This window comes from Chiloscyllium plagiosum, unplaced genomic scaffold, assembly GCF_037043375.1.
Source record: "Chiloscyllium plagiosum isolate Xiang-an unplaced genomic scaffold, Cpla_swu_hap1 HiC_scaffold_18, whole genome shotgun sequence".
Classification (NCBI taxonomy): Eukaryota; Metazoa; Chordata; class Chondrichthyes; order Orectolobiformes; family Hemiscylliidae; genus Chiloscyllium; species Chiloscyllium plagiosum.
In genome coordinates this window covers 55548185-55575821 of record NW_028270156.1, presented here as the reverse complement: position 1 = coordinate 55575821, position 27637 = coordinate 55548185, and the positions used below count along the sequence as shown (strand labels likewise).

The 27637-nt window shown below is 40.8% G+C and overlaps 1 protein-coding gene across 4 annotated transcripts; it reads right to left on the bottom strand.

The window, feature by feature from the left end:
* tph1a (tryptophan hydroxylase 1 (tryptophan 5-monooxygenase) a) lies at positions 1 to 27434 on the bottom strand. 4 transcript variants are annotated; one of them, XM_043706107.2, is made up of 12 exons: positions 27183 to 27434; positions 19958 to 20104; positions 14235 to 14418; positions 13768 to 13797; positions 11109 to 11206; positions 9832 to 9899; positions 8143 to 8339; positions 6703 to 6838; positions 5294 to 5420; positions 5095 to 5190; positions 3586 to 3719; positions 1 to 2469 (listed from the first exon to the last, which is right to left on the bottom strand). In XM_043706107.2, the coding sequence occupies exons 1-12, from the start codon at positions 27270 to 27272 to the stop codon at positions 2295 to 2297; spliced, it is 1482 nt and encodes a 493-aa protein (XP_043562042.2). In that variant the 5' UTR covers positions 27273 to 27434; the 3' UTR covers positions 1 to 2294. The 4 variants fall into 4 exon arrangements, with proteins under 4 accessions (XP_043562042.2, XP_087852796.1, XP_043562043.2 ...); XM_087996670.1 differs by having other exon boundaries at positions 14238 to 14418; XM_043706108.2 differs by lacking the exon at positions 13768 to 13797.
* Positions 27435 to 27637: the final 203 nt, after the last annotated feature.

Below are 27637 nucleotides of genomic sequence, written 5' to 3'. Positions count from 1 at the left end.
TTATTGAGAAAATCTGTCCTTTATTAGTGAAACACAAGCGCATTGGGCAAATAATTTGGCACAAGGACAAGCACATGTAAAATCTAGAATTACCATCTAGAATTAGATCTGGCAAGCATTTTAAAATTGAAAACTGTGTCTACATGAGATGAAACATAATTTGTCCTCATTAGGCTATTAATATCTATTACACATAAACTGAATGTACAGTCTCTTCCTGCACAATCCCAGTTTCATTTCAATACATATACATTTAATCCCAAATTCTATGCATAGTACTAGATTAAAATAGCAGGACTCATTAGAAGCCCTCTTCCCTTCCATCTGGATCTTAATTCAAAAGCACTTTCACATTGTGAATGTTAACCAAGTTGGGATTCAATGTTGTACTCTGTTTTTGCTGTTCAATTACAATTATCTTAGCTTCCATCCAGCTACCAAAAGGACTTGCTTAGAACTGAACACTTACTCCAATATTGCTTTTTCAATGTTCCTCCCCCAAGACAGGAACTGAAAGCTTGGTTACTTTAAAACAATGATTTTCTGAGCAAAAGCATTACTGGTGACTGTGAATGCATGTACAAACACAACAATCAATATGCAAATAGTACAGCTATTTGTCAGGGAATATGAAAATCATTCACACAGCAACTTCCAAATCTTCAGAGTGACAACTATTGCAAGACAGTGGGATTTCAGCGAACATTCTACTCTAGTCAGCAACTGCCAACATTAACCTGCAAAATTGAGTGGGCATGCAGAGGGTACACCATTGTACCAGAGGCACAACAGTCATGCATGATCATTATACCTGAAGCCAGCTACTGGATTATATTCTGCACCTTCAACCATCATCAGATAATACTCCAATTGTAAACTGTTGCAAGATTAAAGCCTTCAGAATATATGAAGCCTGCCACCAATGCTCTAATATTCCAAGTTTCAGAGCCCAGTGTATCCCCACTGGATACTTCATGTGACATCTTAGAGATTCTAACCTAGATATTCTGCTCCATTGGTTCCCTGTTTGATCACTCCCAACAATGTAATTGGGTGTAATCTATACCTTCCCCATCATTTCACACAAATGACAGGAATTTGTCATCTGAGATTTCCTAAATTGTTCTTAGCAGCTCCTGAAGGTACCAATGCCTGCTTGTTCCTGGGTGACTGCCAAGGAATGGAAACCCTGTGCATTCCAATAGGATAGATCATTACACCAGATAAATAGCCCACCAATGGCCTGGAAGCTGAATTAAACCCTTCACTCCCAAAAACTGTCCTGACAGGAACTTGTGGAGGTCAGAATTTTCACTCTGTTGTTGATATTTCTGATTCAGCAAAAATGGAAAATCCAAATTTCTCTCTCTTCTGGCTGATTATCTCAAATAAAAACTTTCACAGAGAAATCCCTTCTGGATCATCTTCATGAATTTATATTTCTGCTCTCTGGCAGTACCAGCCCAACTTATTTTAAAGAAAAGTCAGGATCTAAATCATCCAAAGCTCATAATAGTTAATTTATTTCAATGAAGACTACCTGTCAGTGCTGCAGGCTCCAATATTAGACTAAACCTCAATTGATTTTAATTTCAAATTCATTTTCTTGGAGCTGCAGGTATGCTGGTTTTTCTTCTGACAGGCAGTGCATATCCATTTACTCTATTTATTTCTGTTCATGGAACTTTCAGTGAGCAATGCTCCTCAGGAATTCTGTCATGTTCACAAAGGAGACAATTTATTCACATTTTTTTAAATCGCAGTCAATGACTAAATGAAGAATGTGGTATTTTTATTTTGTAAAAGGCTCTCTCCAATGCTCCTGCAGCTCCAACAATGTGAATAATAGAAACTGTTGAATGCGTATTTGAGAATTGTAACTGCCTACTCCTAACCTTGCGAGAAAATGGAGAATTGCCTGACAGAACACAAAACTACAATATTGATATAAACAATGGAACATGTTGAGAACACTCAGCCACTCTGGCAGTATCTATGCAGAGAGAAACAGAGCAAATGTTTCAATATGATGGCCTGGATGCCTGATTCAGTTTTGAGATTTCGCAAAGATAAGAACTTGAACATGGATGGGATGCTCGTTTTCCAAATGCAGATTGCTTCAAAACCAAGGCATTCTGATACAGTCTGTTTTTTAAAGATGCTATCACAAGCTGTAATTTTGCAGGTTAATGGTTAGTTAATTGTTCAGGGTATTATCTAATCATGCCTTAAGAATAACAACCAGGTATGAGCTTGCAACAGGGGTAAGGGATCGAGGCAGCGACAGGCTGGGGTTAGATGCCAAATTGCTTGTTGATCCTGCTGAGGGCATCTGAAACAATATCAAGCTCCTGTCGAAGTTCCCTCACAACGTTTGTAATGCTCTTGGTGTCCTTCAGAACGTCCACAGTCTGTGTGTATGGATTGTACCTCACACCGAATGGGCGCTTGATGGTCTTTGCAAATTCCCTTCAAAAACAGAATTGATAAAATTAGGGTTGAAAAGGTTTCTGTATCAACATACCAAAAGAGAGTTTCTTAAGATAAACTGATCAGAAGATCCCAGGTTCTAAGCCTGGTTAGTGTTAAGCCAGCTGGTCTCATTAGTGGGACAATTTGGCTTCAGTAGCATTGGATGAAAAAAGAAAAGCAGCCTGGGGTTGCCACTTCTTCTTACTCTCCATTAACTTGCTCTCTTAAGTGTACCAAATGAGCTATATCAAACAGTTACGTTGTGGTCCATTTGCTGGTTAAAAGAGCCTGTGTATTTTGATCGAAAAGGCTGAAATATGAAGGGTGACCACTTGTGCAAGGTACCAAAGGGCTTATAAGAGTCATTGTCTTCTGGAAAAGTGGATAGAAAAAAAAGGAGCATGTTCTTAGCCTATAATTTGTTTTCACATGTGTATTTACCAGGACAAGTAACTGAATTGGAATCAGGTTGATTTTCACTTCTATCATTAGAGAAAAGTTTGAAATTATTAAGGCTTTCTCAGCCCCAAGCTGAGATCAATTAAATCAAAGAACAAACATTCTTGGGCCTTCTTGATAAGCAGGGCTCAACTGGGTGTCTCTTCAATGGAACTCTTCACTTAATTTTAGTCTCATTACTTTTCAAATAGCTTACATAGATTTATTGCACTTATCAGATAGTCTAATTCAATAAGATAGTGAGCTAAATAGATGTCTAAATGTTTTCCTGAGAAGAGTGGAGTTGATTACCTGTCTTTTTTGTAATCTGTAGCCAAAGTAAGGTACATAAGAGCTGGAAAAGAGATAACTTGACATTTTTCAGGATCTATTGTCAACATATGATGGAAATTAAAGTTCCTTTTGCTCCACTTGACATATTTTTTGTTGTCCATTTTGCAGAATAATTCAACTTTATAATTAAGATGCCAATTTATTGTCAATTAATGTTGAATAAGATGAATGTTGACAGGAGCCAGTTTGACACCACCCCAACTCATTTCACAGGTAACATATTTTTACCACAATAGCTTAAAGTGGATTTAAGTTCAGATCATGGCATTGAAAGTTCAGTGTTTAATTCACTATCTTCCTCATACCAGAACTTCTGCTTACCTCATCTTCTCTTTGGCATCTTCAAAACTTTCTGAAACAAAGTAGACATCTTGGAATGTAGTGATGAGACACTCCTGCTTGCAAGTGACTTTTGGATCGAAAGGCTTCACTTTGGAATTTCCTGAGAGTGAGTACTACAAAATTCACAAAGAGCAGATTAGTGTTCCTGAAAAGTATGAAGTGCAGTTGCTATCTTGCCATTTAGTTGAAACAAACAAATGCAAATGAAACAATGTGACAGAAGTTGCAAGGAATAGGAGAGATTCTGAGTTAATATCAAACATATAACTTGTTGCTGTCTGTGGATGTTAAGAGAGGAGAAACGGAAGAAGATACAGAGTTTCAGAGTTTGTGGACCTGGCAATAAATACTTTGCAGTAGAATCTGGTGCAATGAGTATCAAAGTCAATTTAGTGAAGAGGATGGATAAACCTGGAGGATGTTTATTTGGAGTTTAGAATGAACAAGAGAAGAGCAATGCCCACTGGCACTGTGATAAAATAACGAAAAACATGGTCAGGTTACAATGGTGAAAGTGAGATTGGAGACGAGGAGAAAGTTACAATGACAGTTTCTTCAAGCTTTGGATAATTTCAAATGTAGCATGCACAAAGGAAAGCAGTGACAATAGAATGGGTAATCCCTTGGGTGAATTTTACAGACCCATCTGGGTATTTAGAGGCAGAAATGTTGAGAATGAAGCACTGCTACCAACCACCAGTCCCCCATATCACAGGAGGTGCAGTTATCCTATGCACCCTTAAACCTATTGAGGCTTTTAAGTGGCTAATTAAGCACTTCATTCCTCCTCTGCTGCTACAACACAGATTGCTGGGGAAGGCAGAAAGGAGGTGATCAGCCCAACAGACTTCATTGCTTGGACTAATGATGAGCAAGACATAAATATTTCTTCAGGGGGTTGCTAGAGACATAGCAGAGGCACCTATGCGCAGGATTGTAACCACAGTCTCCATCCCTGATCTCCAAAATCCTCCACACCATCCACCACCACTTGACAGGGATCTCCTACCTCCGCCCAATTTAAATATCTGGATTTATACTGAGTCCAGGAGTCACAGCCATTCTTCTCAGAACTCCTCTTGGACTCGGCAATGGGTGCTACACTGAACTGGCTCTGCTGGGGTGACAAAGCGACTGCACCATTCAGGTTGCCTGGCAGCTCTCAGAATGGGACTTCCTACTGCATGAAGTCTGAAGTCATAAAGGCCATTCCCAGCGTATTATCACTGTGGATTAGAGTGGTGCTGGAAAAGCACAGTAGTTCAGGCAGCATCCGAGGAGCAGGAAAATCAACGTTTTGGGCAAAAGCCCTTCATCAGGAATTACCTATTATCACTGTGGGGAAGACAAATTTCAAGTTGGCAAGGTGTCAACCAACCTTTTGACTGGAGAAACTGACAAATATGTCCCTCTTGTAACATTCACCTCACCTCATTGAAATGTTAATTATGTGAAATCATTGTACTGTCCACACAGGGTGACACTAACCTTCAGTTCACTGACAGAAGATAGTAGACCAGCTCCATAGACTCTGAGTTGGCCATCTTGCTTACACAAACCAAATTCCACAGTAAAAAAATAGCACTGTAAAATTAATCAACAGTGAACAGTCATAAACAAAGCACAATCAACAGCTTATATCATATCGTTGTAGTTTCCAAATGAATCACAATTTAATGTAACTTACTGTGGCTAGTTTCTGAACTGCTTCATCAGAAGCTCCCAGAGAAGCCAAGCCAATCTCCTGGGAAAACTGAGCAAAACTCGGTTCAGCCAGAAGAGGAACGTGTCCCATCATCTCGTGGCATGTGTCACTGAAAAAGAAGCACAACAGAAAGGAATTGCTATAAATTATTGTGGTAGGTCTACTTGACATTTCACAAGCATATGAGCCGAAGAAATAGCAGGAGACCATTCATCATTTTGATGGTGCACTGTAATTTAATATGATAATATCTGATCATATTATTTAACTGTCCCTTCCTGTAGGATCCATATATTCCTTAACAACTAAAACTAATCCATTTCATTTTGAAAAAAACTTAACAGCTAAACATCCACTATGTTTTGGGATGCAGAATTTCAAGGATTCACAAGCATTTGTGTGAAGAAATTTTCTCCCATCTTAAAATTAGATTGCAGTCTTTTATGATGAGACTCTCTCCCTTCATTCTAGATTGGAGAAAGTGAGGACTGCAGATGCTGGAGATCAGAGCTGAAAATATGTTGCTGGAAAAGTGCAGCAGGTCAGGCAGCATCCAAGGAACAGGAGAATCGACCTTCATTCTAGATTCCCAATCAGGACATATAGGTAGGTGTATCAAGCACTGAGGTTGTCACCTAGACAGGGAACGAAACGTCTGCAACACAAATTCCCAGCTCGGCGAACAGAACCACAACAACGAGCACCCGAGCTACAAATCTTCTCACAAACTTGGATCATTTAAAATAAAATGGAACAAAATCAACTGGCTCCAGTTCTATCCTTCATGAACTTTAAGGGCAGCACAGTGGCTCAGTGATTAGCACTGCAGCCTCACAACATCAGGGTCCCAGGTTCGATTCCAGCCTCGGGCTACTGTCTGTGTGGAGTTTGCACATTCTCCCTGTGCCTGCGTGGGTTTCCTCCAGGTGCTCCAGTTTCCTCCCACAGTCCAAAGATGTGCAGGTCAGGTGAATTGGCAATGCTAAATTGCCCATAGAGTTAGGTGCATTAGTCAGAGGGAAATGGGTCTGGGTGGGTTACTCTTCGGAGGGTCGGTGTGGACTCTTTGGGCTGAAGGGCCTGTTTCCATACTGTAGGGAATCTAATCTAATCTAAAAAAACTATCTTCTGGAATAGAAGACTCACATGATTTTATAAGCCATTCTTCCTGGGCTTCTATTGCACATTGGTCATGGAAAGCAGAGACACTTGTTATACTGATGCTTTCATCAGAAAAGTATCCGAGTATTAGGATTTATCCAGAAATCTTATTAGAGATGCTAACATTCTGTTTACTTTCAGCAGTTCAATTATTACAAATGTACTGGAGGTAGCTCTAATAGTTCTGACTACTCAGTCTCACACCCAGCCACTGCCAATAAAAGACTCACGGTTCAGGGGTGTAGAGGGGATCTGAGCTGTGTCTCACATATTGAGTACAGTGGAACACCCGAAATGCCAGACCAGCCAGGAAATCTCGGGGAGACAGATAACCAGCTACTGGTCGTATAGTGAACCCAGTCCTTTCTGAAAGATAAGAGACAGGTGTTATCGTGATAATAGTAATAATAAAATCTATAACTTGTGCAATTAAATAAGTTATATGAATAGAAAATATCATAATTTTATTCCATATTGATAGATAATTTGGTAATAAAACAAAAAAGCCTCATTATACATTCTTGGCTGTGAACAAAGATTTCTGTTAATCTAGCTGCAACTAAGCCACAGAAATTGCTTGATTACAGCTCTTCCCCTGTAATCTTGTGTTTATTGCACAATTTTTATTTACATAAGATAAGTAAAATCCACTTACACCACCACCGACGCTCAGTGTTTACAATATATAAATAAATGTGTTACAGAAATTTGTAAAGATTCATAGACAGTACTTTCCAAACCCAAGACAACTTCCATCTAAAAGGTCGAGGGCACCAGATATATGGGAACACCACCACCTACAAGCTCCACTCCAAGTCACACACCAGCCTGACTTGGAAATAGATCACTATTTCTTCAATGTCATTGGTCAAAATTGTGTTTTCCCTTCTCTAAGGGCATTGCAGGTCTACCTACAGCACATAGGCTCTAGCGGTTGAAAAATGCAGCTCACCAAGGGCAACTGGGGATGGAAAATAAATCTGACTAGCCAGCAATGCCCACAACCCACAAATGAATAAAGAAAAGTGCTTGTAATTTCTGCCATTGCAACATAAAGGTCTAAATGACAGATATGTTAATACAGCCTTATAAAAGTAAGTTTCTTTTAAGAAAGTAAAAAGTTATGAATGAATGACTATTAATTTCCAGATGTTCCACGCATGCTATTGTTACTATTGGATTCATTGGTTCTATACAGGTGAATGAACATTTAAAAAACCATACACTGGCATGAACAGTGTAAAGGGTCATTGGGGATGGATGCAAGGGAATGCTTTGGAATGGAGGGTATAGAGAGCATTGGGAGTGAGTGAATGAGCATGGCTTGGTATCCTAGGTCTGAGGGGCACTGGGGGGGGGGAGGAGGGGAGGTGGGGGGAGGTGAGACAGAGGACCATAACTTGGGAAGTGAACATGGTGACTATAAAAGTTTAGTTCATAAATGTCATAGCATCTAAATCTCCTATGGTGTGATATGAGTTACCAAACCACAGAGAACGTGATTTATAGCACACAACATTAGAAAGTATAAAATACAACATTTAGAGGGCAATACTGTGTCCTCTTGTGATTATAATGCACTGCTCTTACAAATCATTTAATGGCTCTGCAATTTTCTTACCAAAAAATAGACTGGGATAAATAATTTTCCCATGGTTGCTGTGACTCACCTTTTAGGAACCTGGATACATCCTCCAACTGCGGAATATTATCCTCCCTATAGCCACAATACTTTGTCAGCAGAGGCAAATTCTTCAAATATTCTCTGCAGGCATGGGTTGGATACAGCTTGGTCAGCTCTCGGAAAACTGTGCCCCAAGTCTTCACTTCTTCCTCTGTGAATTCCACCCGTGGAATAGGCTCACCACTGCAGAGACAGGTCATGGTCAATCAAGAACAGTCTGGCACCTTGGCAGGCAACAGTTACATACCATCTGAATCCATCGCAACACCTAGTGTCTGTCTGCAACTATCTCATTAATATGTACCCAAAATGGTTGGACTCCAATTGACCTACCATTAGAGGTCACAGATGCTGCATTTAAAGTTGAGAAAAAACAGAAAATGCTTCAGCAATGCTGTACCTGACCTAGGAAATATTTTACACTGACATTAAAAGTATAAATTGCAAAGCTTTTCCATTCCAATTACCAGATATTTAGGCCTTGAGAAGGTGGTGTTGAGCTGCCTTCTTGAACTATTACAGGTCCACCTTGCTGACCATGTTGTAACCACTACAACATCCTGTGAGCAAATTATTTTAAAAACTCAACTTGTAGCCAGCTCAACCCAACAATTACCCTTTTTTTTTTCAACATGCTGTTACACTTCCAAAACAACCAGTGTCAAATTTGCTTTTACACGTCCCCCTTTTGTCCAGTCTTGGACCCAATTTCCAAATGTAAATTCCAATACATAGACAGGGCTAAGTGCATTGGCCTTTGATCTCTGCTACATTGGTTTCAAACCAGCATAGACAGATTAGATGAAAGCTCACTTCTCCTGTTGTCTGTCAGGTATCTACATAAATTAGTCTGTCTTGTCGCAATCCAATTCTTAAATGGATACAAGCCAGAATTAGATTTTGCACTAAATATTTAATTTTAGTCAGGAAGCCTCAGAATGATCAACTTGGAAAATGGGAATCTGTCATACTATTGTTCTGAGACCTTAATAGTAGAATAGGTAGGAGGGATTTTACTGTGTCTAAAAAACATAATTCCTAACATTATGGAACAATTCAAAGGGGTTTAAGCTTTTACTTGATGCTATATGGGATGTGGAACTGCTTGAGACTGATCCAAAACGAGTGAAATGATAAATGATCCAATGCTCAGCCTCAACATTCCTCATATTGATAATTTAAAAATTCAATATGAGAAAAAAGATTAAAAATTATTTCTGGTGGAGTCTGTCACACAATGTGAGTTGTCTAAAACCCACTGCAAACACTCCAGCAGTTGTCTATTATCCTGATTCAAAATTCTGGAACTCCCTCCTTAATGGTACTGTGGATGAACTTATGTGAAATGGACTGCAGTGGTCCAAGATGGCGGCTCACTAGCACCTTCTCAACGGTAATGAGGATGTACAGTGGATGCTGGTCCAGCCAGTGATGTCCACACCCTATGAGTGAATAAAAAGATTCCCACCTCTGCCAATTGCCACAGCTCCCTCAACTTGCCCCAACTTGACCTGCATTGGCTTCTGCAGATGACAGAGTAACAGTGCAAACTGTAACATTGCCAGACACTAAATTGTAAGTCAGCATTTTGATACAGTAATATCAAATAATTTCACTATGAATGGGTGAAAAAGGGAGATGGTATAAACTTCAAGACCGCTGTCAACACACTTACTGTTTGTAGGCCATGGCCAGATCTGCAAAGTATTTTCTCCTTTTTCGGTAGACATTGTCTTTGAATCCCTGTCAATATCAAGGCAAACAGATAAGAAAGCAGTCAGCTAGTGTCAGAGTCATTGCGAAACTTAGTTAGGAAAGTAATTGTGAAAAGAAACTTTAAATAGTAATAACAATACATGGAGTGTATCAAAATGCACCTCAATGAACCTAGGAGGTAAAAAAAAATCAGGCATAGTACCAAACCCTTCAAACCCAGAAGGTCTCACATTCAGTCACTAGCCTGTTCTGAATTAGCCAGTGTTATTCCAGGCAGTAGGGTTATTACTATTAGTCACAGTATCCCAGCCCAGTCTCAGTCTCCATCTAACAGCAGCACCCACAACCATTCATCCATCTCAAATGGAAACTAGGTCCCTAGTCAAGAGGAATTGGCTCAAGTAATCCACAAACTAACACTGATATAGCTCAAGTGTGGAGGATGCAATTTTAATTCTGTGTAAATGGATAGCTTTTGAATGAGTTAGAATCTCATGTGAAAAGTGGGTTGCAGGATATCTAGCCAGGAACGATCACAGCCCCGAAGAGGAGAGAAAACAAGAGCAAAAAGAATCAGAAGCACAGCAAAAGAAATAGCAACTCTCAGTTCAGTTCATAGTCTAAATTGTGCTACAGAATATCATGGCATGAGCAGCTCCCGACACTGGAAGCATGCAACTTGTGGTAGTAAATGCAAGAAAAAGATCACTTAGGAGAGATTTGGGGCTATTCCACAACTGTGAGGGAAAATCGGTAAGTGAAATGTTCCCAGTTCACTATAACATGGTTCACAACACTGTCAATTTTGTGTTTATTTTCCTGAGGTTTATTAGGTGCAGTAGTGGAAGTTCTATTATTTAATTATTATTTTGTGGTCATAAGGTACCTGCTGCTGACACCATCCAAAATACAGCATTCCATTTCCAACACTGACATTACTGACCATAGATATTCACGCTAAATTTCAAAGTTAGCAGGGAGTAGCTTTAGTCTGCAGCATGGCAGACTGGGGAAAGGTGGGATTATGCCCACAGTATGCCATTACACTTTTACCTGAAAGTCAGTCATGCTTCTGTCGGTACAGAAGAGATAACATTGACCCACAGATAACAGATCTCGAGTAAAGAATGACATGAACATCATCATCATGATATTTTAAGAAAAATCTGCAAACAAAGCTGACAGGAATAACCAGAAGAAGGAAGTGAGAGTGGAGTGCACCAAAGAATTTCATACCGGATGATCTGCATCCAGGTCTGAGCCATACATTAGCACCCGGTTCGCACATTTGTCCAGATCAGAAATCTTCTTTGGAAACCAAGGAGTTTCCATTTCTGTAAAGACAGACAAATAACTAAACTTCACACAGAACCATATCACCAGGAGCAAATAAATAAGATTAGCAAACAGCACCCTCCCATCATTTGCACATTTCACCAAGATGAGCTACATTTGCACCAAGAAACAAAACCTTTGGAAAATGGATGAGAATTGTAGAACTCTACAGGATACAGCCATGACAACTGGAGAAAAGGTTAGAGAATCTTATTCTGTCACGGAAAGACAGACAAATAGAATACCCTGCACTGAGAATATCAATTGGAAACAGGCTTGCATTTCAATGTATAAGCACAAAGATTTCAACGTGGACAGTGTCAACAACTGTGTCTGTCAGGTCCAACTCAAATCCAATAATATAGGACACCAACTTGCAGATCGTTTCAGAGAACATCTCTGGGACACCCGCATCAACCCACCCCACCCCCTCGTGGGTGAACATTTCAACTCTCCTCCCACTCCACCAAGGACATGCAGGTCCTGGACCTCCTCCATCACCAAGCCCTAACCACCCGACACCTAGAGGAAGAATACCTATTGCATTCTCAGCAACCTTTCCCCTCACCTCCACCCCCATCCCATTTACCTGTCAGCACCCCGGCCCACAAGCCTCATTCCTGATGAAGGGCTTATGCCCAAAACATCGAGTCTCCTGATCCTTGGATACTGCCTGACTTGCAGTGCTTTTCCAGCACCACACTCTCGACTCTGATCTGCAGCATCTGCAATCCTCACTTTCTCCTAATACATCACAAAAATCTGAAGTCCACCTCAGAGTCCTAAACATAATTTTCCATGTATTTTGAAATGAACAAATTTTCAATTAATATCACACATCTGTATTGAAATATAAATATGTTCAGAAATTATAGACTAAAAATAACACGTATTTATATCCAGAGAGCAATAATGAGCTTATATTCTATTCTTAGGTTGAAAAACAAAGTTATTATCAAGAGATAATGCTTTATATTTTTTTTTAGATTAGATTAGATTACTGACAGTGTGGAAACAGGCCCTTCGGCCCAACAAGTCCACAACGACCCGCCGAAGCGCAACCCACCCATACCCCTACATTTACCCCTATACCTAACACTACGGGCAATTTAGCATGGCCAATTCACCTGACCTGCACATCTTTGGACTGTGGGAGGAAACCAGAGCACCCGGAGGAAACCCACGCAGACATGGGGAGAACGTGCAAACTCCACACAGTCAGTTGCCTGAGTCGGGAATTGAACCCAGGTCTCTGGCGCTATGAGGCAGCAGTGCTAACCACTGTGCCACCGTGCCCCATTATTTATATAGGAACAATTATTTATAATAGAAATATTCTACATTCCTAAGATGAGGGCACAGTTATTACAATGAAATAATATTCAATATTTATGACAGAAAGAGGGAACACAGGTGGATAATATTCCATTTTGTATTGAGAAGCAAACATATCATAGACGGGTGACATTCAATATTCATTGAGAGAGAGAGAGCAAAAGAGAGCGAAAGAGAGGGCAACATATATTATCATTGATAATATTTCATAATTACAGATAATATTCTATTGTTATAGAGAGTAAAAAAGCTTGTTATCTTGGATAATGCATATCTTTAAAGAGAAGGATGCTTATTAGAGCTGAGTAATGTGCCATGCATATAAAGAGAAATGCACATATTATAGATGAGTAATATTCACATGTATAAAAACAGTAACACACAAGTTATAAAGGAGTAATATCCACATGCATAAAGAGGAAAACACAGTTATAAATGAGTAATATGTGTATAAAGGAAGGCACATTATTTTTCAGTAATGCAGATTCTTGTAATGTATTTTTTATTATTCTTTTGTACAAATTCCCCACATTATTTGTCATTCTTATTTACACATTCCTCCCTAACATAATTGAATCTTTTCATCTTCCTGTATAAGCAGCTTTGTTTACAATTCCCCTATTGGGTTATAATTTCTATTGGTACATTTACCTTGTAACAATTATATTCTCTATTCATGGATTTCCTCATTGTATTTGTTGTGTTTATTTAAACATTCATTTGTGTTTTTTGAATTATATTTTTGCATGAAAAAGTTATGTTATATTCATCTATTTCCCTACAAGACTTACAATTTCTTTTTGTATGTTTCCCAGATTATGAATCATTTATTTTTATACATTTAGTTACACCACAAAATGTCTATTATCTTTACAATTTCTATTTGTGACATTATTCCATTTATAATTTCTATTCAGACATTTTACACATTATAATTACAAAAACAAATTATGAATTAAATTAATAAAATGAGAAGACTAAAGTATACCACCATTTGTGCTTTTTATCACTGTTCCTCTATTGTCTTACCCATTATAATGTTGACTACATGCAATCGTTTCTTAGTTTATATTATTGCATATTTTTTGATAATATGTTTTAGGCTCCAGAATGCCTTATATGATCACTTCCTGTACTCATTAACTTTTTGAATACACTTTGTGACATTTATTTGAACAGATAGGTAGTATTTTGGAACAAAAATGAAATGTCCGACTATACATACCATCAACATTAAGGGAATAAATTTGTACATCTGTGTGATAAACAAAATAATGATTTTAACCATTTTAATTTATTGACATCCCTCAAAGGATAAGCTTTATTCATGGAATTCTATTCTACGGAAGACAGATTATCTTATTCAGAGTGTATGATTGTATTTCTTTGTGCAAACAACTCAAGAGACACATTAGGGATAATTAGACAATAACACAAACGCACAAGAAGCATTGTCACAAAGTGGCACACCCATAGGTTGACACTGATATATTCATTTGCTCAGCAAGCGTGATCCAGCTGCAGCAACAAATAACATGCTCAAGCTGTCATGCACTGACATACCAACAGTACAATGACACACATGCAGCTATGCCCATTGCTAATGGTGCATCTTCGTATAACAGGCCCATTGCAAAGCAGACACCATTTCAGCATGACATTCTGATGGTGATGCATTAACATGTTTCTTACCACCACCGTGTGCATAGAAGTTGTCAGGTGGATTCAGGGTGACCACATTAACATGACTTTTCAAAATTTGGATGATTTCATTGAGTTGTTCTCGGTTACTGTCACAATCCAAGAAAATCTCAAACTCAGAATTCCTTTGCTTAGATTTTCGAGACTCGATGTGAACTAGATTCACATGTTTTTCCTGGAGAGTCAATACAAGCAATATAGAAAATTGTGATGTTCAAATGCAAATTATTGAAAAATATACAACAGGACTTTAATTGTTTAGAATGCTTTCTTTTATCTCAAACATGGGCAAAAATACATGCTACACTCAACCAGCCTCAACCCAGAATCCAAAACAAAACATCTGTCAAGTACAATTCTGTGGTTGGGCAGCATTCAATGAATAATCCACAGTATGTTATATTAACAACAAATTTAAGATCATAATGAGCTCGTAACATTACTTATTTATCAATTTACTTTGATACGCAGGAATCTGCCTCTGAAAACAAAAGTTATATGTTCAAGCTTTGCACTGTTTTCAATTATCCATGAGTGGGAGCCTAGAGTTATCCATTGCTTTCTCCATGGCGATGCCTCTGCCAGAGTTGACTTGCAAACCAATCAGCACCCTTTTCCCTGTCGTAAAAATTATTGAAATCATTGGAAATTGAGCATCATAATATTTGTCCTGTTCTATGTGAGATTAAAAGCTTCTGCAATATTTCTCTCTTTTCTCTTTGACGTTCTGTACTACGCTGTAACTGGAAATATAAAACGTTTCATTAACTTTAACTGTGAAATAATTCATAAAACAATCTCAAGTCAGTTAAAGTGCAATTGAAGAAAGCAGATGTGATTACAAGTAAACACAAATATGGTGCTTGCCTAACGTACCCCTCCGCAAAGGTTTGGTTTGGAGTTGGGATCTAACCAGGGCACCAATAAAGCCTTAAACTGGGACAATAGCCCAAACACTGTCCCTAACAGAGAAGATCCATACAGAACAGTCCAACAGAAACAGAGATCATTAGGCTGAGAGTTCAGCCCACCTGAATCAACTGCTGCAGCCACAAATAGGTGAATTACTGGGATTAAATCCATTCAGACTGGACAGTGAAACTACACTGGATTGCAAGCCCTAAGTGACTACACTGGCTGTACTAAAGCAGGCTGAGTTCCTTCTATTTTACTGCTTTGCAAAATCTTGCCCTGTTCTTAAATAACTTTAGTATACCCAGTAGCAAAAGCACTATTTCTTAGTTTAAAGCTTTTAGAGAAATGAAGTACTCAGCAGGTCTGGGCGGAGGAGATAAACTAGTCTTAACATTTCAGATTGATAGTCTTTCATTCAAACTGGATTGCTTTCTCCAGAGAATTTGCCTGACCTGCTGTATGGTTCCAATAATTTATATTCTTAATTCAGGTTGCATTAGTACATTGTCTGTGCTATTTGTTAATTGTTCACTAAGTGCTCTTAAAGCGTTCTAAAGTTAAATTCATCCACTTTTCTTTGGGGTGAAATAAGTAGGAAGATTAGGTTAATGACTAATACTGAGGAGATTTAGAGAAAGTGTTCAGGAGTTCAACACATCCATTAATTAACCTGGTTTAAACAGGCAGTCCTTTCATGACTCATCCAGACTTTACAGGTGACAAGTCAATAACTTAATTTACTTAGTGTGTAATTTACTTGAATAATTCAATTGTTTAAAAAGAAACATATTTGTAGTGATTGTAACAAGGGCATCCAGTGGACCTCAGAATATTAATTACCTGATTAACAGCCCCAATCAGGGAGCCCTGGCTGACAGATAAGAACAGTTCACTCAGAGTTGGCTCTGAAAGAGCTGGATCACTGTCAAGTACAATACATGCTTAAATAAAGGGTGACTTGGTGACAGGATACCAGCCTGTGTGGAGTTATGTCAGTGGCAACAAGAGAGAAAGAAATGCTCCTGAAGAAATTCACCGACATCAGTCAGCTTTGAGTTGGGGTAAGCATTTTTGGCATCATGCCTTTATTTGGGATGTTTGGCTCATTCGATCCTGCTATTGAATACGGGGCCCAGTATGTGAAAAGAATGTGTTATTTGTGACAGGCACATGACAGTGGGGCAGATGAAAATCAATGAGTAACTCACCTGACAGCTTGTGGACCCACAGCCTTTTTGATTACTATGAGCTTAGCATCTCCTGAGGCACCATCTTTCAAGAGTTAATGGATTTAGTTAAGGAGTATTATGACCCCAAGTCTCCTCTAATTCAGAGATGCTATTGGATTTACTCGGCAAATTGAAAACCAGTGGAATCTATGTTGGGATTTTTTATGAGGTTAAGATGACTGGCAGAGGCATGTGACTTTGGTTTAACCTTTCATGAGATGCTGAGAGACTGTTTGCTATGTGAAATTAATGAAGTAACCATGAAAAAGCATCTATTGCTGAAGCCCAGTTGGACTTCCAACAGGCACTACAACTGGGTTTTCCATTAGAAAATGTGGTAAGTGGAGCATATGAGTTGTAGGGTACTCTGAAGGAAGTGAACACCCTCACTATTCTGACTGACGCATCCAGGAGAGTGCACACCCTGGTAAGCCCACCTACAGCTGGTTTGGAACAGTTACGTTGCTGAGCAACATCCAAAGCAGAACCAATCAAAATAAATGTCTGGTTAAACGATCACCATTTCTAATGCAGGGTGAAATCAACACTGCTCTATCAGTGATTGCAGAACTAGTCTTTAACAAAATTTGCTCTGGACTCCAACCCTTAAGTTTGCGTGAGACCTTGGCTAGACCCAGAACTTATAATAGGAACTCCAACCATTTAAAGGTGCAACTTTGGTTCCAGACTCCGTATGAGAAGCAGCAGGTTCAGTTATCACTGGTTGTAGTAAAAGACTCAGCCCCAAGCTTGATGGGGCGAAATTGATTGAGGAAGATTCACTTGATTGGCTCAACATTTTTTGATTAGAAAATGGCTGCCCGAGTGAAGTTCTAATTAAATACCCTTTTAGGAATGCCTAGGGACTATCAAAGGCGTTAAGACCACCTTGCATATTGACTAGGAAGCAATTCCATGGATCTGCAAGGTCTGTCTAGTACCAGTTGACTTGCGTGCAAAAGTAGAGACAGTATCAGGAGGCTGGGAAGTGAAGGAATGATTAAACCAGTCTGGTTTGTGAAATGGGCAGCACCAGTCATATTGACTGAAGCCTGATGGATCGGTTCACCTTTGTGGGATTTAAAAAAAAACGGTAAACCACTTCTCACAGCTGGATAAGTACCCAATACCTCACACAGAGGATTGATATGCAAAGCTGTCGAAGGGCTGTCCTTCACAAAGCTGGACATGGATCATGTATACCTGCAACTGCAGTTTGATGAGGATTCCCAGAAGTATGTTACAATTAATACCCATTGATATATTAATTATTGTACCAATATATGAGATTGGGGTATCATCAGCTTGTGCCATTTTTCAGCAGTGATGGACAATATTTTACAAGGTCTACCCCAGGTTGTGATTTATCTGGATGACTGCGAATAACAGGGAAGAACAACAAGTATCACTTAGCGAACTCAGAGATTTCTCCAAGGTGGGCAGACACATTAGAAGGGAAGATTATGTATTCCAGGCACCTAAATGACCAGGTGGTACTCATTGTAAGTTAAAGTGAGGGTGATCAAAGGTGCCCCAGCTCCCATATCTGTACCGGAGTGTAGGTCTTTACTTGGATTGGTGAATTAATTCAGAAAGTTCATACATAACCTGACCTCTATCCTGGCACATCTGCTTTTGAAAAAAGGTCAGCCTTGGAAATAGTCTCATAGCCAAGACATAGCCTTTAGGAAAGTGAAGAAGCAACTATCATCTAAGGGCTTGAGGAGATGAATACCCAATAGCATTCTTCCCAGAATTTGGTTGATGCAGAGCGCAAATATGCCCAGATAGAGGAGGTCATCTTTGGTGTAAGAAAGTTCCACTAATACTTTTATGGACATAAATTTGTAACAGTAACAGACCACAAACCCATGCTAGAATTACTCAAAATGGACAAAACCATGTCACCCATAGCTTCAGGTTGAATTCGGCAGTGTACTCTCATTGTAAGTGCGTACAATTGCAACACTGACCGGGAGCCAAATAACAAATGCAAATGTTTTGAGCTGCCTCTCACTGAGAGATGCACCACTGGTGGTGCAGCCCCTGGAAGAATCCATTTTGGTTATACACATTCGGGACACCCTTCTGGTCACAACTGACAGCGTCAAACTATGGACTCAAAAAGATCCAGTCCTGACAAAACTAAAACAGCTGAGAGTGATAGGGGAAACAAAAGGGCGGTCACAATTGGAATCAAAACCTTTCTGGGCCAAGTGAGACTAGATGACAGTAGAGGACAGTATTTTAATATGAGGAGCGAGAATGATTGTCCCAAGCAAAGGTCGCGGCTGAACTCCACCAGGAGAAAGTGAGGACTGCATATGCTGGAGATCAGAGCTGAAAAATGTGTTGCTGGAAAAGCACAGCAGGTCAGGCAGCATCCAAGGAGCAGGAGAATCAATGTTTCGGGCATAAGCTTGAAGAAGGGCTTATGCACAAGCCTGAAGAAGGGCTTATGCCCGAAACGTCGATTCTCCTGCTCCTTGGATGCTGCCTGATCTGCTGCGCTTTTCCAGCAACACATTTTTCAGCTCTGAACTCCACCAGGGTCATACAGGGATCACCAGGGTCATTCAAAAGGATGATATTGGCGACAAGTTATGTCTGGTAGCCAGGGTTAGATGCAGACATAGTTGTATTGGTGGGGCAGTGTCCAACAGGACACAAATTACTCCCTGCAGCTCCCCCATATTTGTGGGAATGGCCAGGTAAACCCTGGGCTTGGTTCCATGTCGACTATGCCAAGCCTTTCATGGTTTCAATGTTCTTAATCATTGTGAACACCCACTCAAAGTGGTTAGATATGCATAGTGTTCATTCATCAAACACATGGATGACAACAGAATAACTGCGAGCATCTTTTGCAATACAAGGACTCCTAGAAGTGTTGATCAAAGACAACTAGCTATCATTTACTAATAGGGAATTTGAATGTTTCCTAAAGTTGAATGGCATTTAAGGATAGCTCCATGCCATTCATTGTCCAATGGTCTAGTGGAAAGAGCAGTCCAAACTTTGAAGGCAAATTTAATGAAGCAAGACAATTTTGACCATGTGATGGCTCTTGGACTTCTCATCTAATTCTCCGATACACCACACAACAATCCACATTGCTCAGAATCCTACAAGACTCTGCCCATTATTTTCTATCATACAAGGTGCTATAAGCTTTAATCTTGAAATAAGGAAAATATACTCCTTCAAAATTTAGAGCTGCAGAAATTGCAGATGGCATCCAAGAGACATGGGGCTGCAGTTTGGTATTAATGAAAATCTGTAAATAGCTAAAGAATGCACCTCCTTATGTGTATATAAAGTGCTCCTAGATGTGAGATTTCCAGGCTCGAGATTTAATGATAATAGGCACTTGGCACCTACACAAGACCAGAACGTGTGAGTTACAGTACTGCAAACCAGATATTAACAGAGATTAAAGTCTCAAAACTGCTTGCAGCGCATGTTTGTGTAAGGTGATTGTCAAAGGTGTGAACATGAATGAGTAACAGTGACAAAGAGACAGAGAGAAATAGCATGATGTTTTCTTTGAGTGTGCACCAATTGTGTTACCTGGAAGAGTTTCAGTGCTTTCGCAAGCCCGCCGACTTCATTTTTGAGTGAGAAGACCACAGCAACTCGTCCCCGTTCTACAGACACATTGCAATTCTCTTTATTCTCCTTATTCTCTTCAATTTTATTGAAATTCGATTTGTTGATCTGTTGAATATAAAAAGACAACAATAAAGATGAGAGAGTAACAGCAGCAAGGATTGGACTGTGCTGGGGGCTGTATACTCAGAGATAGCAGGCTATAGGAAAAGACTGGGATTGTAGGTTCAAGGGAACTCATGTGGCCTATATTGCTGTAGCTAAGAATAGGATAACTAATAATGAGACTATTAGCACAGGTAAGGTCAAGAAGCAAAGTTAATATTAATAGTTTAAACAAGGTAGAAGGAAGCATATGTCAGGTATAAACAGGATAGATCGAGTGAATCCTTAGAAGAGTATAAAGAAAGTAGGAATATACTTAAGAGGGAAATCAGGAGGGCAAAATGAGGACATGAGATTGCTTTGGCAAATAGAATTAAGGAGAATCCAAAGGGTTTTTACAAATACATTAAGGACAACAGGATAACTAGGGAGAGAATAGGGCCCCTCAAAGATCAGCAAGGTGGCCTTTGTGTGGAGCCACAGAAAATGGGGGAGATATTAAATGAATATTTTGCATCAGTATTTACCGTGGAAAAGGATATGGAAGATATAGACTGTAGGGAAATAGATGGTGACATCTTGAAAAATGTCTAGATTACAGAGGAGGAAGTGCTGGATGTCTTGAAATGGTTAAAGGTGGATAAATCCCCAGAAACCTGATCAGGTGTACCCGAGAATGCTGTGGGAAGCTAGAGAACTGATTGCTGGGCCTCTTGCTGAGATATCTGTATCATCGATAGTCACAGGTGAGGTGCTGGAAGACTGGAGGTTGGCAAACGTGGTGCCACTGTTTAAGAAGGGCAGTAAAGACAAGCCAGGGAACTATAGACCAGTGAGCCTGACCTCAGTGGTGGACAAATTGTTGGAGGGAATCCTGAGGGACAGGTTGTACATGTATTTGGAAAGGCAAGGACTGATTCGAGATAGTCAACATGGTTTTATGCGTGGGAAATCATGTCTCACAAACTTGATTGAGTTTTTTGAAGAAGTAACAAAGAAGATTGATGAGGGCAGAGCAGTAGATGTGATCTATGTGGACTTCAGTAAGGCATTTGACAAGGTTCCCCATGGTTAGATCTCATGGAATACAGGGAGAACTAGCCATTTGGATACGAAACTGGCTCAAAGGTAGAAGACAGAGGGTGGTGGTGGAGAGTTGTTTTTCAGACTGGAGGCCTGTGACCAGTGGAGTGCCACAAAGATCGGTGCTGGGCCCTCTACTTTTTGTCATTTACATAAATGATTTGGATGCGAGCATAAGAAGTACAGTTAGTAATTTTGCAAATGACACCAAAATTGGAGGTGTAGTGGACAGCGAAGAGGATTACCTCAGATTACAACAGGATCTGGACCAGATGGGCCAATGGGCTGAGAAGTGGCAGATGGAGTTTAATTCAGATAAATGCGAGGTGCTGTATTTTGGGAAAGCAAATCTTAGCAGGACTTATACACTTAATGGTAAGGTCCTAGGGAGTTTTGCTGAACAAAGAGACCTTGGAGTGCAGGTTCACTGCTCCTTGAAAGTGGAGTCGCAGGTAGATAGGATAATGAAGAAGGCGTTTGGTGTGCTTTCCTTTATTGGTCAGAGTATTGAGTACTGGAGTTGGGAGGTCATGTTGCGGCTGTACAGGACATTGGTTAGGCCACTGTTGGAATACTGAGTGCAATTCTGGTCTCCTTCCTATCGGAAAGATGTTGAGAAACTTGAAAGGGTTCAGAATAGATTTACAAGGACATTGCCATTGTTGGAGGATCTGAGCTACAGGGAGAGGATGAACAGGCTAGGGCTGTTTTCCCTGGAGCGTCGGAGGCTGAGGGGTGACCTTATAGAGGTTTACAAAATTATGAGGGGTATGGATAGGATAAATAGACAATGTTTTTTCCCTGGGGTCGGGGAGTCCAGAACTAGAGGGCATAGGTTTAGGGTGAGAGACCTAAGGGGCAACATTTTCACGCAGAGAGTGGTACGTGTATGGAATGAGCTGCCAGAGGATGTGGTGGAGGCTGGTACAATTGCAACATTTAAGAGGCATTTGGATTGGTATATGAATAAGAAGGGTTTGGAGGAATATGGGCCGGGTGCTGGCAGGTGAGACTAGATTGGGTTGGGATATCAGGTCGGCATGGACGGGTTGGACCTGTTTCCATGCTGTACATCTCTATGACTCTATGACTCTATAAGGTATTAACAGCATTCTAAAAGTGGAGGCAGAGATTTTTTTTCAATTTTTCAAATCACATATGTGGAACTGAGATGTACTGCTTACAATTCCTGTGCCATGTGAATACTTAAGGGCAGTTTGCATGGCCTGGTAGCTCAGTGGTTAACACTGCTGCCTCACAGCACCAGGGACCCGGTTCGATTCCAATCTCGGGTGACTGTCCAGGTGCTCCAGTTTCCTCCCACAATACAAAGATGTGCAGGTTAGGTGAATTGGCATGCTAAAGTGCCCAGAGTTCAGGGATGTGTAGGTTAGGTGCATTAGTCAGGGGTAAATAGGGTAGGGGAATGGGTTTGGGTGGGATACTCTTCAGGAGTCGGTGTGGACCTGTTAGGCCGAGGGGCCTGTTTCCATATTGTATGATTCTATGACAATTCATGCGGTCTGGGGAACCACATGTGTAGGAAACGTCTCCAGCTGCTTTAGCTCAAGCCCAGGGCTTTCAAGCTTGACGAACAACTGAAACTAGTGCAGAGCATCAGAGGGGCTGGACTGTACTTTGCAGGAGGTGACCACCTGACAGGCAGGGAAGGGGAGAGAGGAGAGGTGTGAGATAAAGAGAATGAACGTAACCAGCCAGGAGAATAAGAAGACTTGGGCAGTACAGATGACCTCAGGGTGTGTGCCCCTCAAACAAGCACTCAACATTGGAGACTGTTGACAGGAATGATGACATTTTGAGAAAGCTCAGTCCAGATCATGGCAGCAACTGGGAAGGAACAGGAAAATGTGAACATGCAGTTATTAATGCAGATTCCATAGAGGGTGTAGAGAGAGAAACAGCAGCTGTCACTACCCATAATACAGAGAGAATGTTAAAATCCTATGGTTAGCTTTTCAGAAGCTAGGGGGAAGTAGTAATACCTTAAAAAGTAGTAATCTCTGGATTGCACTCAAAGCTATAGTGGAGAAGGCAGGCAATTCTTGGGGCAAGAGGTATCTACTTAACAAGGTTGAGTTGCATATCAACAGTACCAGATCCAATATCCTCACAGGGAGGTTCAGTATTTTGGTTCACAAGGGTTTAAAACTAAATTGCCACACGGCTCAACACCAGTATATAAAAATAAAAAAGAGGAATAAAGTGCATGGAGGACTGAGAGTGTTGGATAGTAATAGAGATGGAAGTAATATGTGAATAAGTATGAGCATGTTAAGGACTACAAGAAGTACAAAACTAGTTTAGAATGCATGTATGTAAGTGCACAAATTGCAGAAGAATGTTGATGAATTAGAAGTATGGCATAGTGTCAATAATGGAAGTTAATCACAGAATTGTGCAAGAAAATGAGAATGTGATAATCGGGAACTTCAATATTTGAGTTTTTTTAAACATATTCATGGGAGGTGGAGCTGACCTAGCTAGCAATGCCCAAGTCATCTGAACAAACAATAAAAAACAAACAGTGATTGGGATAATATCAGAATAAAGTGAAAGGTGGTGGTGGTGTTGGGATAGAATTTATGAAATTGTTCAGGAGAACTTCCTTGACCAATATATCCTTTGTCCAACTACAAAGAAAGCATTCTTGGATCTAGGGCTAGGAAATGAGTCAGCCAAAGCAGACTAGGGGCTGAATCTTCCAAGATATCAGTTCCGTGTCATTTCTGATGCATTTCATGAAGGGTTTCTCTGCATGATTGCAAGGGAGAATTCTCGAGCTATCTTCCCAAACTTGCTTCTTTAAATACACACGATGTCCCAGTGGCACCCTGCTCATTGTATTCTCCCACTTGCCACAGGCTGAAGTACTGACCACTGTTGGGACTTTAATAGCAGCACATTTTAATTTCAGCTATGCAACTAGTCAAGTACTAGGCATCCACAGATCATAGAATTGTAGCATCCTTACAGTATAGAAAAAGGCTATTCAGCCCATTGAGTCCACATCAACTCTCTGAAAACCATCCCACCCAGACCCAGCCCCCACCCTTTCTCTATAACTCCACATTACCATGGCTAATCCACCTAATCTGCACATCCCTGGAGACTATGGGGTAATTTTAAGTGTAGCCAATCCACAAATCTGCACACCTTTGGACTGTGTGAGGAAACCCACACAGACATAGGGAGAATGTGCAAACTTCTGAGAGACACAGTTACATAAGGCTGAAATTGAACTCGAATCCCTGGCACTAACCACTCAGTACTCACCACATGAGCCACTACAAGGTTCCTGTCAATTGCCCCAGACAGATTAGACAAAGGGATATTGGCACCATACTTTGCCAACAGATACTTGGAGGTCCTGGTAGACAGGAAGCATGTCCCTCACTGCCTATGGAGCATGCCTTGATATCCTGGAGATGAAAATGTGTTGCTGGAAAAGCGCAGCAGGTCAGGCAGCATCCAGGGAACAGGAGAATCGACGTTTCGGGCATAAGCCCTTCTTCAGAAGATGGTGACTGACAGCGGAGCAGAGGAGCGAGCGTTCTGCTGGTGTGCCAACTTAGTAATAACTTTCACGTCAGAAATTGTGACCATCAAGTTTCTACCTTGTGAGTGGAAGAAATTGTTCAACAATGAGGTAAGATTATGGCTTCTCACCACTCACCAGTGAAAATCTCATTGCACCATTCAACAATGACACACTTTGCTACTATCAGCGAATAGTTCCTGATTGACAATCTCATATGATTCTCTGAACATTCTCACCAATGCACACATCATTCAGAATCTGGGAAATTTCCATCCCAAGGGTCTGAGGCGATAGGGAAGGGACCTTGTATCAAAATTTAGATTAGTGATTGAAAAAAAATCAAGGAACAAATTAAAGCAGAATTGGAAGAGAGCTAACTTCAATGGCAAGAGAAAATCCAGTCAGGGTAAAGTGAAGTGAAACCCAGTTAAATGTAAAATCATTGTGAGGAAGATCATATTTTCCAATATGTGTGTCCAGAAGCCAAGTTATTGATCCGTAGTTCTGGATCACCCATAGGTTGAGTTGTTCTGCTTCAGTCCTGGCTATTAAAAGGGAAGTGAATAAACTGAAAATTCTGGATAAGGGAGCACAAAAGTGGGAACCACTTGTGCCAATTAGTGACTATCTGTTAATTAGTTAGTGCATTCATATTATGGACCTCTTTTCATTCATTTCAGTCATAAGGTGCTGAAAGTGCAATGTGATCACAGGAAACTGAAGATCCAAGAGCTGAGTCCCTACCAAATAACTGTCTTTCCATAACCAGCTTGAAGGATTGTGGAACTAACAGTGTAAGGTTTGAGAAGGAAGTGAATGCATGAATTCAATGTCAAATCAGGGCCAGAGAGGTAAAAGAAGGCAACAGAGATATAGATTAAGTGGGGTGGGGTGGACAGAAATGAAAAATATGCTTTTAAAAAATACATTTTTAAATCTCCAATGCTTGTAACTGTAATGACTCTACACACTTGCAAATGACAATGTTGTTCGGAGTCATAGGTTAATAATCATAGGGTAGCTGTGAATACTTAGGTTGAAACAGACAGGACCTCTCTCTGGGAAATTTAGTTCTTATTTACCAAGCAAATACACAGAATTCTGAGGACGGGTCATTGGACCCGAAACGTTAATTCTGATTTCTCTTCACAGATGCTGCCAGACCTTTTCCAGCAACTTTGTGCTTTTGTGACACAGAATTCAATGGACTTCCAAACGTTGGGGCAAATAGCTGCTGTCTGGGCAGAAGGTAGCGGTGTAACAGCATCTCCGACAGTAAACGGCTGGATTTCCTGTTGTAACATTGAAGCTGCTGTAACACTTGCTCAGAAATAACGGTGGATGCCATTATTATCTCGGCTATGGCGCCGTCAAAAAGGCATCAGCATTTTTACACAACCATATTTGTTGTGGTCAGGACTACTTTCACTTTAGTTTCAAATCGGTAAGACAGTCCTTCCTCAATGCGCTTACCTGTGTAGCGGGGGAGGGTGTAGTTTGAAGGTCAACCAGTCTCCAAACTTTCAAACAGGTTTGACCTACAATCCTACTTAATTTCACAAGGGTTGACCACGGGTCAGCTATGTATAGCCGGCTTTAGTTAATGCGCAATAAACAGGTCTCTAAACGCTGGATTACCTCCGAGCGGCTGCAGGGGCAGGAGATGGGAAGCTAAAAGTGAGTTTGGGGATGAGCAAAGTGGTTATTAATGAACATCACAAATCTACCTCTGCCCAGGCTCACCGTTCGCCCATTCCCAGCTCTCCACTATAGGTTCGGGCCAGACAACTAGCGACCATAAATAATCCTGACCGCTGCTAACAATGACAGGGGCCTGCAGGCAGCAACAACATCTGTATGGGAGCAACTGGGTTGAGTGCTGTGACCTTCGAAGGAAACGGGTAGTCTGTGCTTGATTGACACAAATCTCTGTTGCACACACAGATCCCTCACACATTAAATCCAGCAAAGCCGCTGAGGCACTGGGTCAGAAGCAGAGCATCTCAAACTGATGCAGATTTGGATGTCTGAGTCCACACTCACAGCCTGCACACAGGGTACATCAGATTTGGATGGACTTTCTGACCCGTTCTAGCTCTGCAACAATATTTATGTAATCAGAGAAACTATACAATACTGTTTATGTTAGTGAAAGTCTCTTTGTAGAAGTGTTGGGTACCTCATGTTCTGTCAGATACTGTACCGTCCAACATCCAGTCTCCCACTTCTTGAGGGTCTCTTGGCGATGATTTCCCTTCAACATTCACGACCATTTTGACCAACTGAAGCTCTAGAACATCAGCCAATGGTAATGTACCTTTAGTGGTGAAGGGATTCATCAGTTGCCCCCACCCCAGCCAGTGCAAACCCTTCGCCCCCGATCGCCCCAGAGCTTCCCCAGGAAATAAGCCCCGAAACAGTCGCAGTAACTCGACTAACCTCGTTATTCAGGTGCTTCTCGTCCATTCCGGAGTTCACAGACTCAAAGGATCGCCCTCTCCTGGGTCCCTCCAACCTGTTGGAGTACATGGCGCTGCTACTGTCTGCCCGCTTCCTGCTCTCTGCTTCACTCGGTCTCCTGCCCTGCGCTGCCTGGCAATGATACCCTGTCCTGCCTGGTCTCCTGCCCAGTCCTGTCCTGTCCTGCCTGGTACCGTGCCTTGCGCTGTGCCCTCTCTCTGCTGTTGTACCTGCTCTGCCCGAGTTATCTTGTTGTAGTCTGGCGCCTTCTGCTCTCCTCTCGGCTGTTGCGCTCAACTATTTATACCTGGTTTGGGACCGTCCCACCCCCCGAGCGCCTTTTAATCCCCCTCCCCTCCTCCGGCAAGTTACTCAAAAGCAAACATGGAAATGAACACAGTCACGTCATCCTGGCCATCATCCTGAGTTACTGC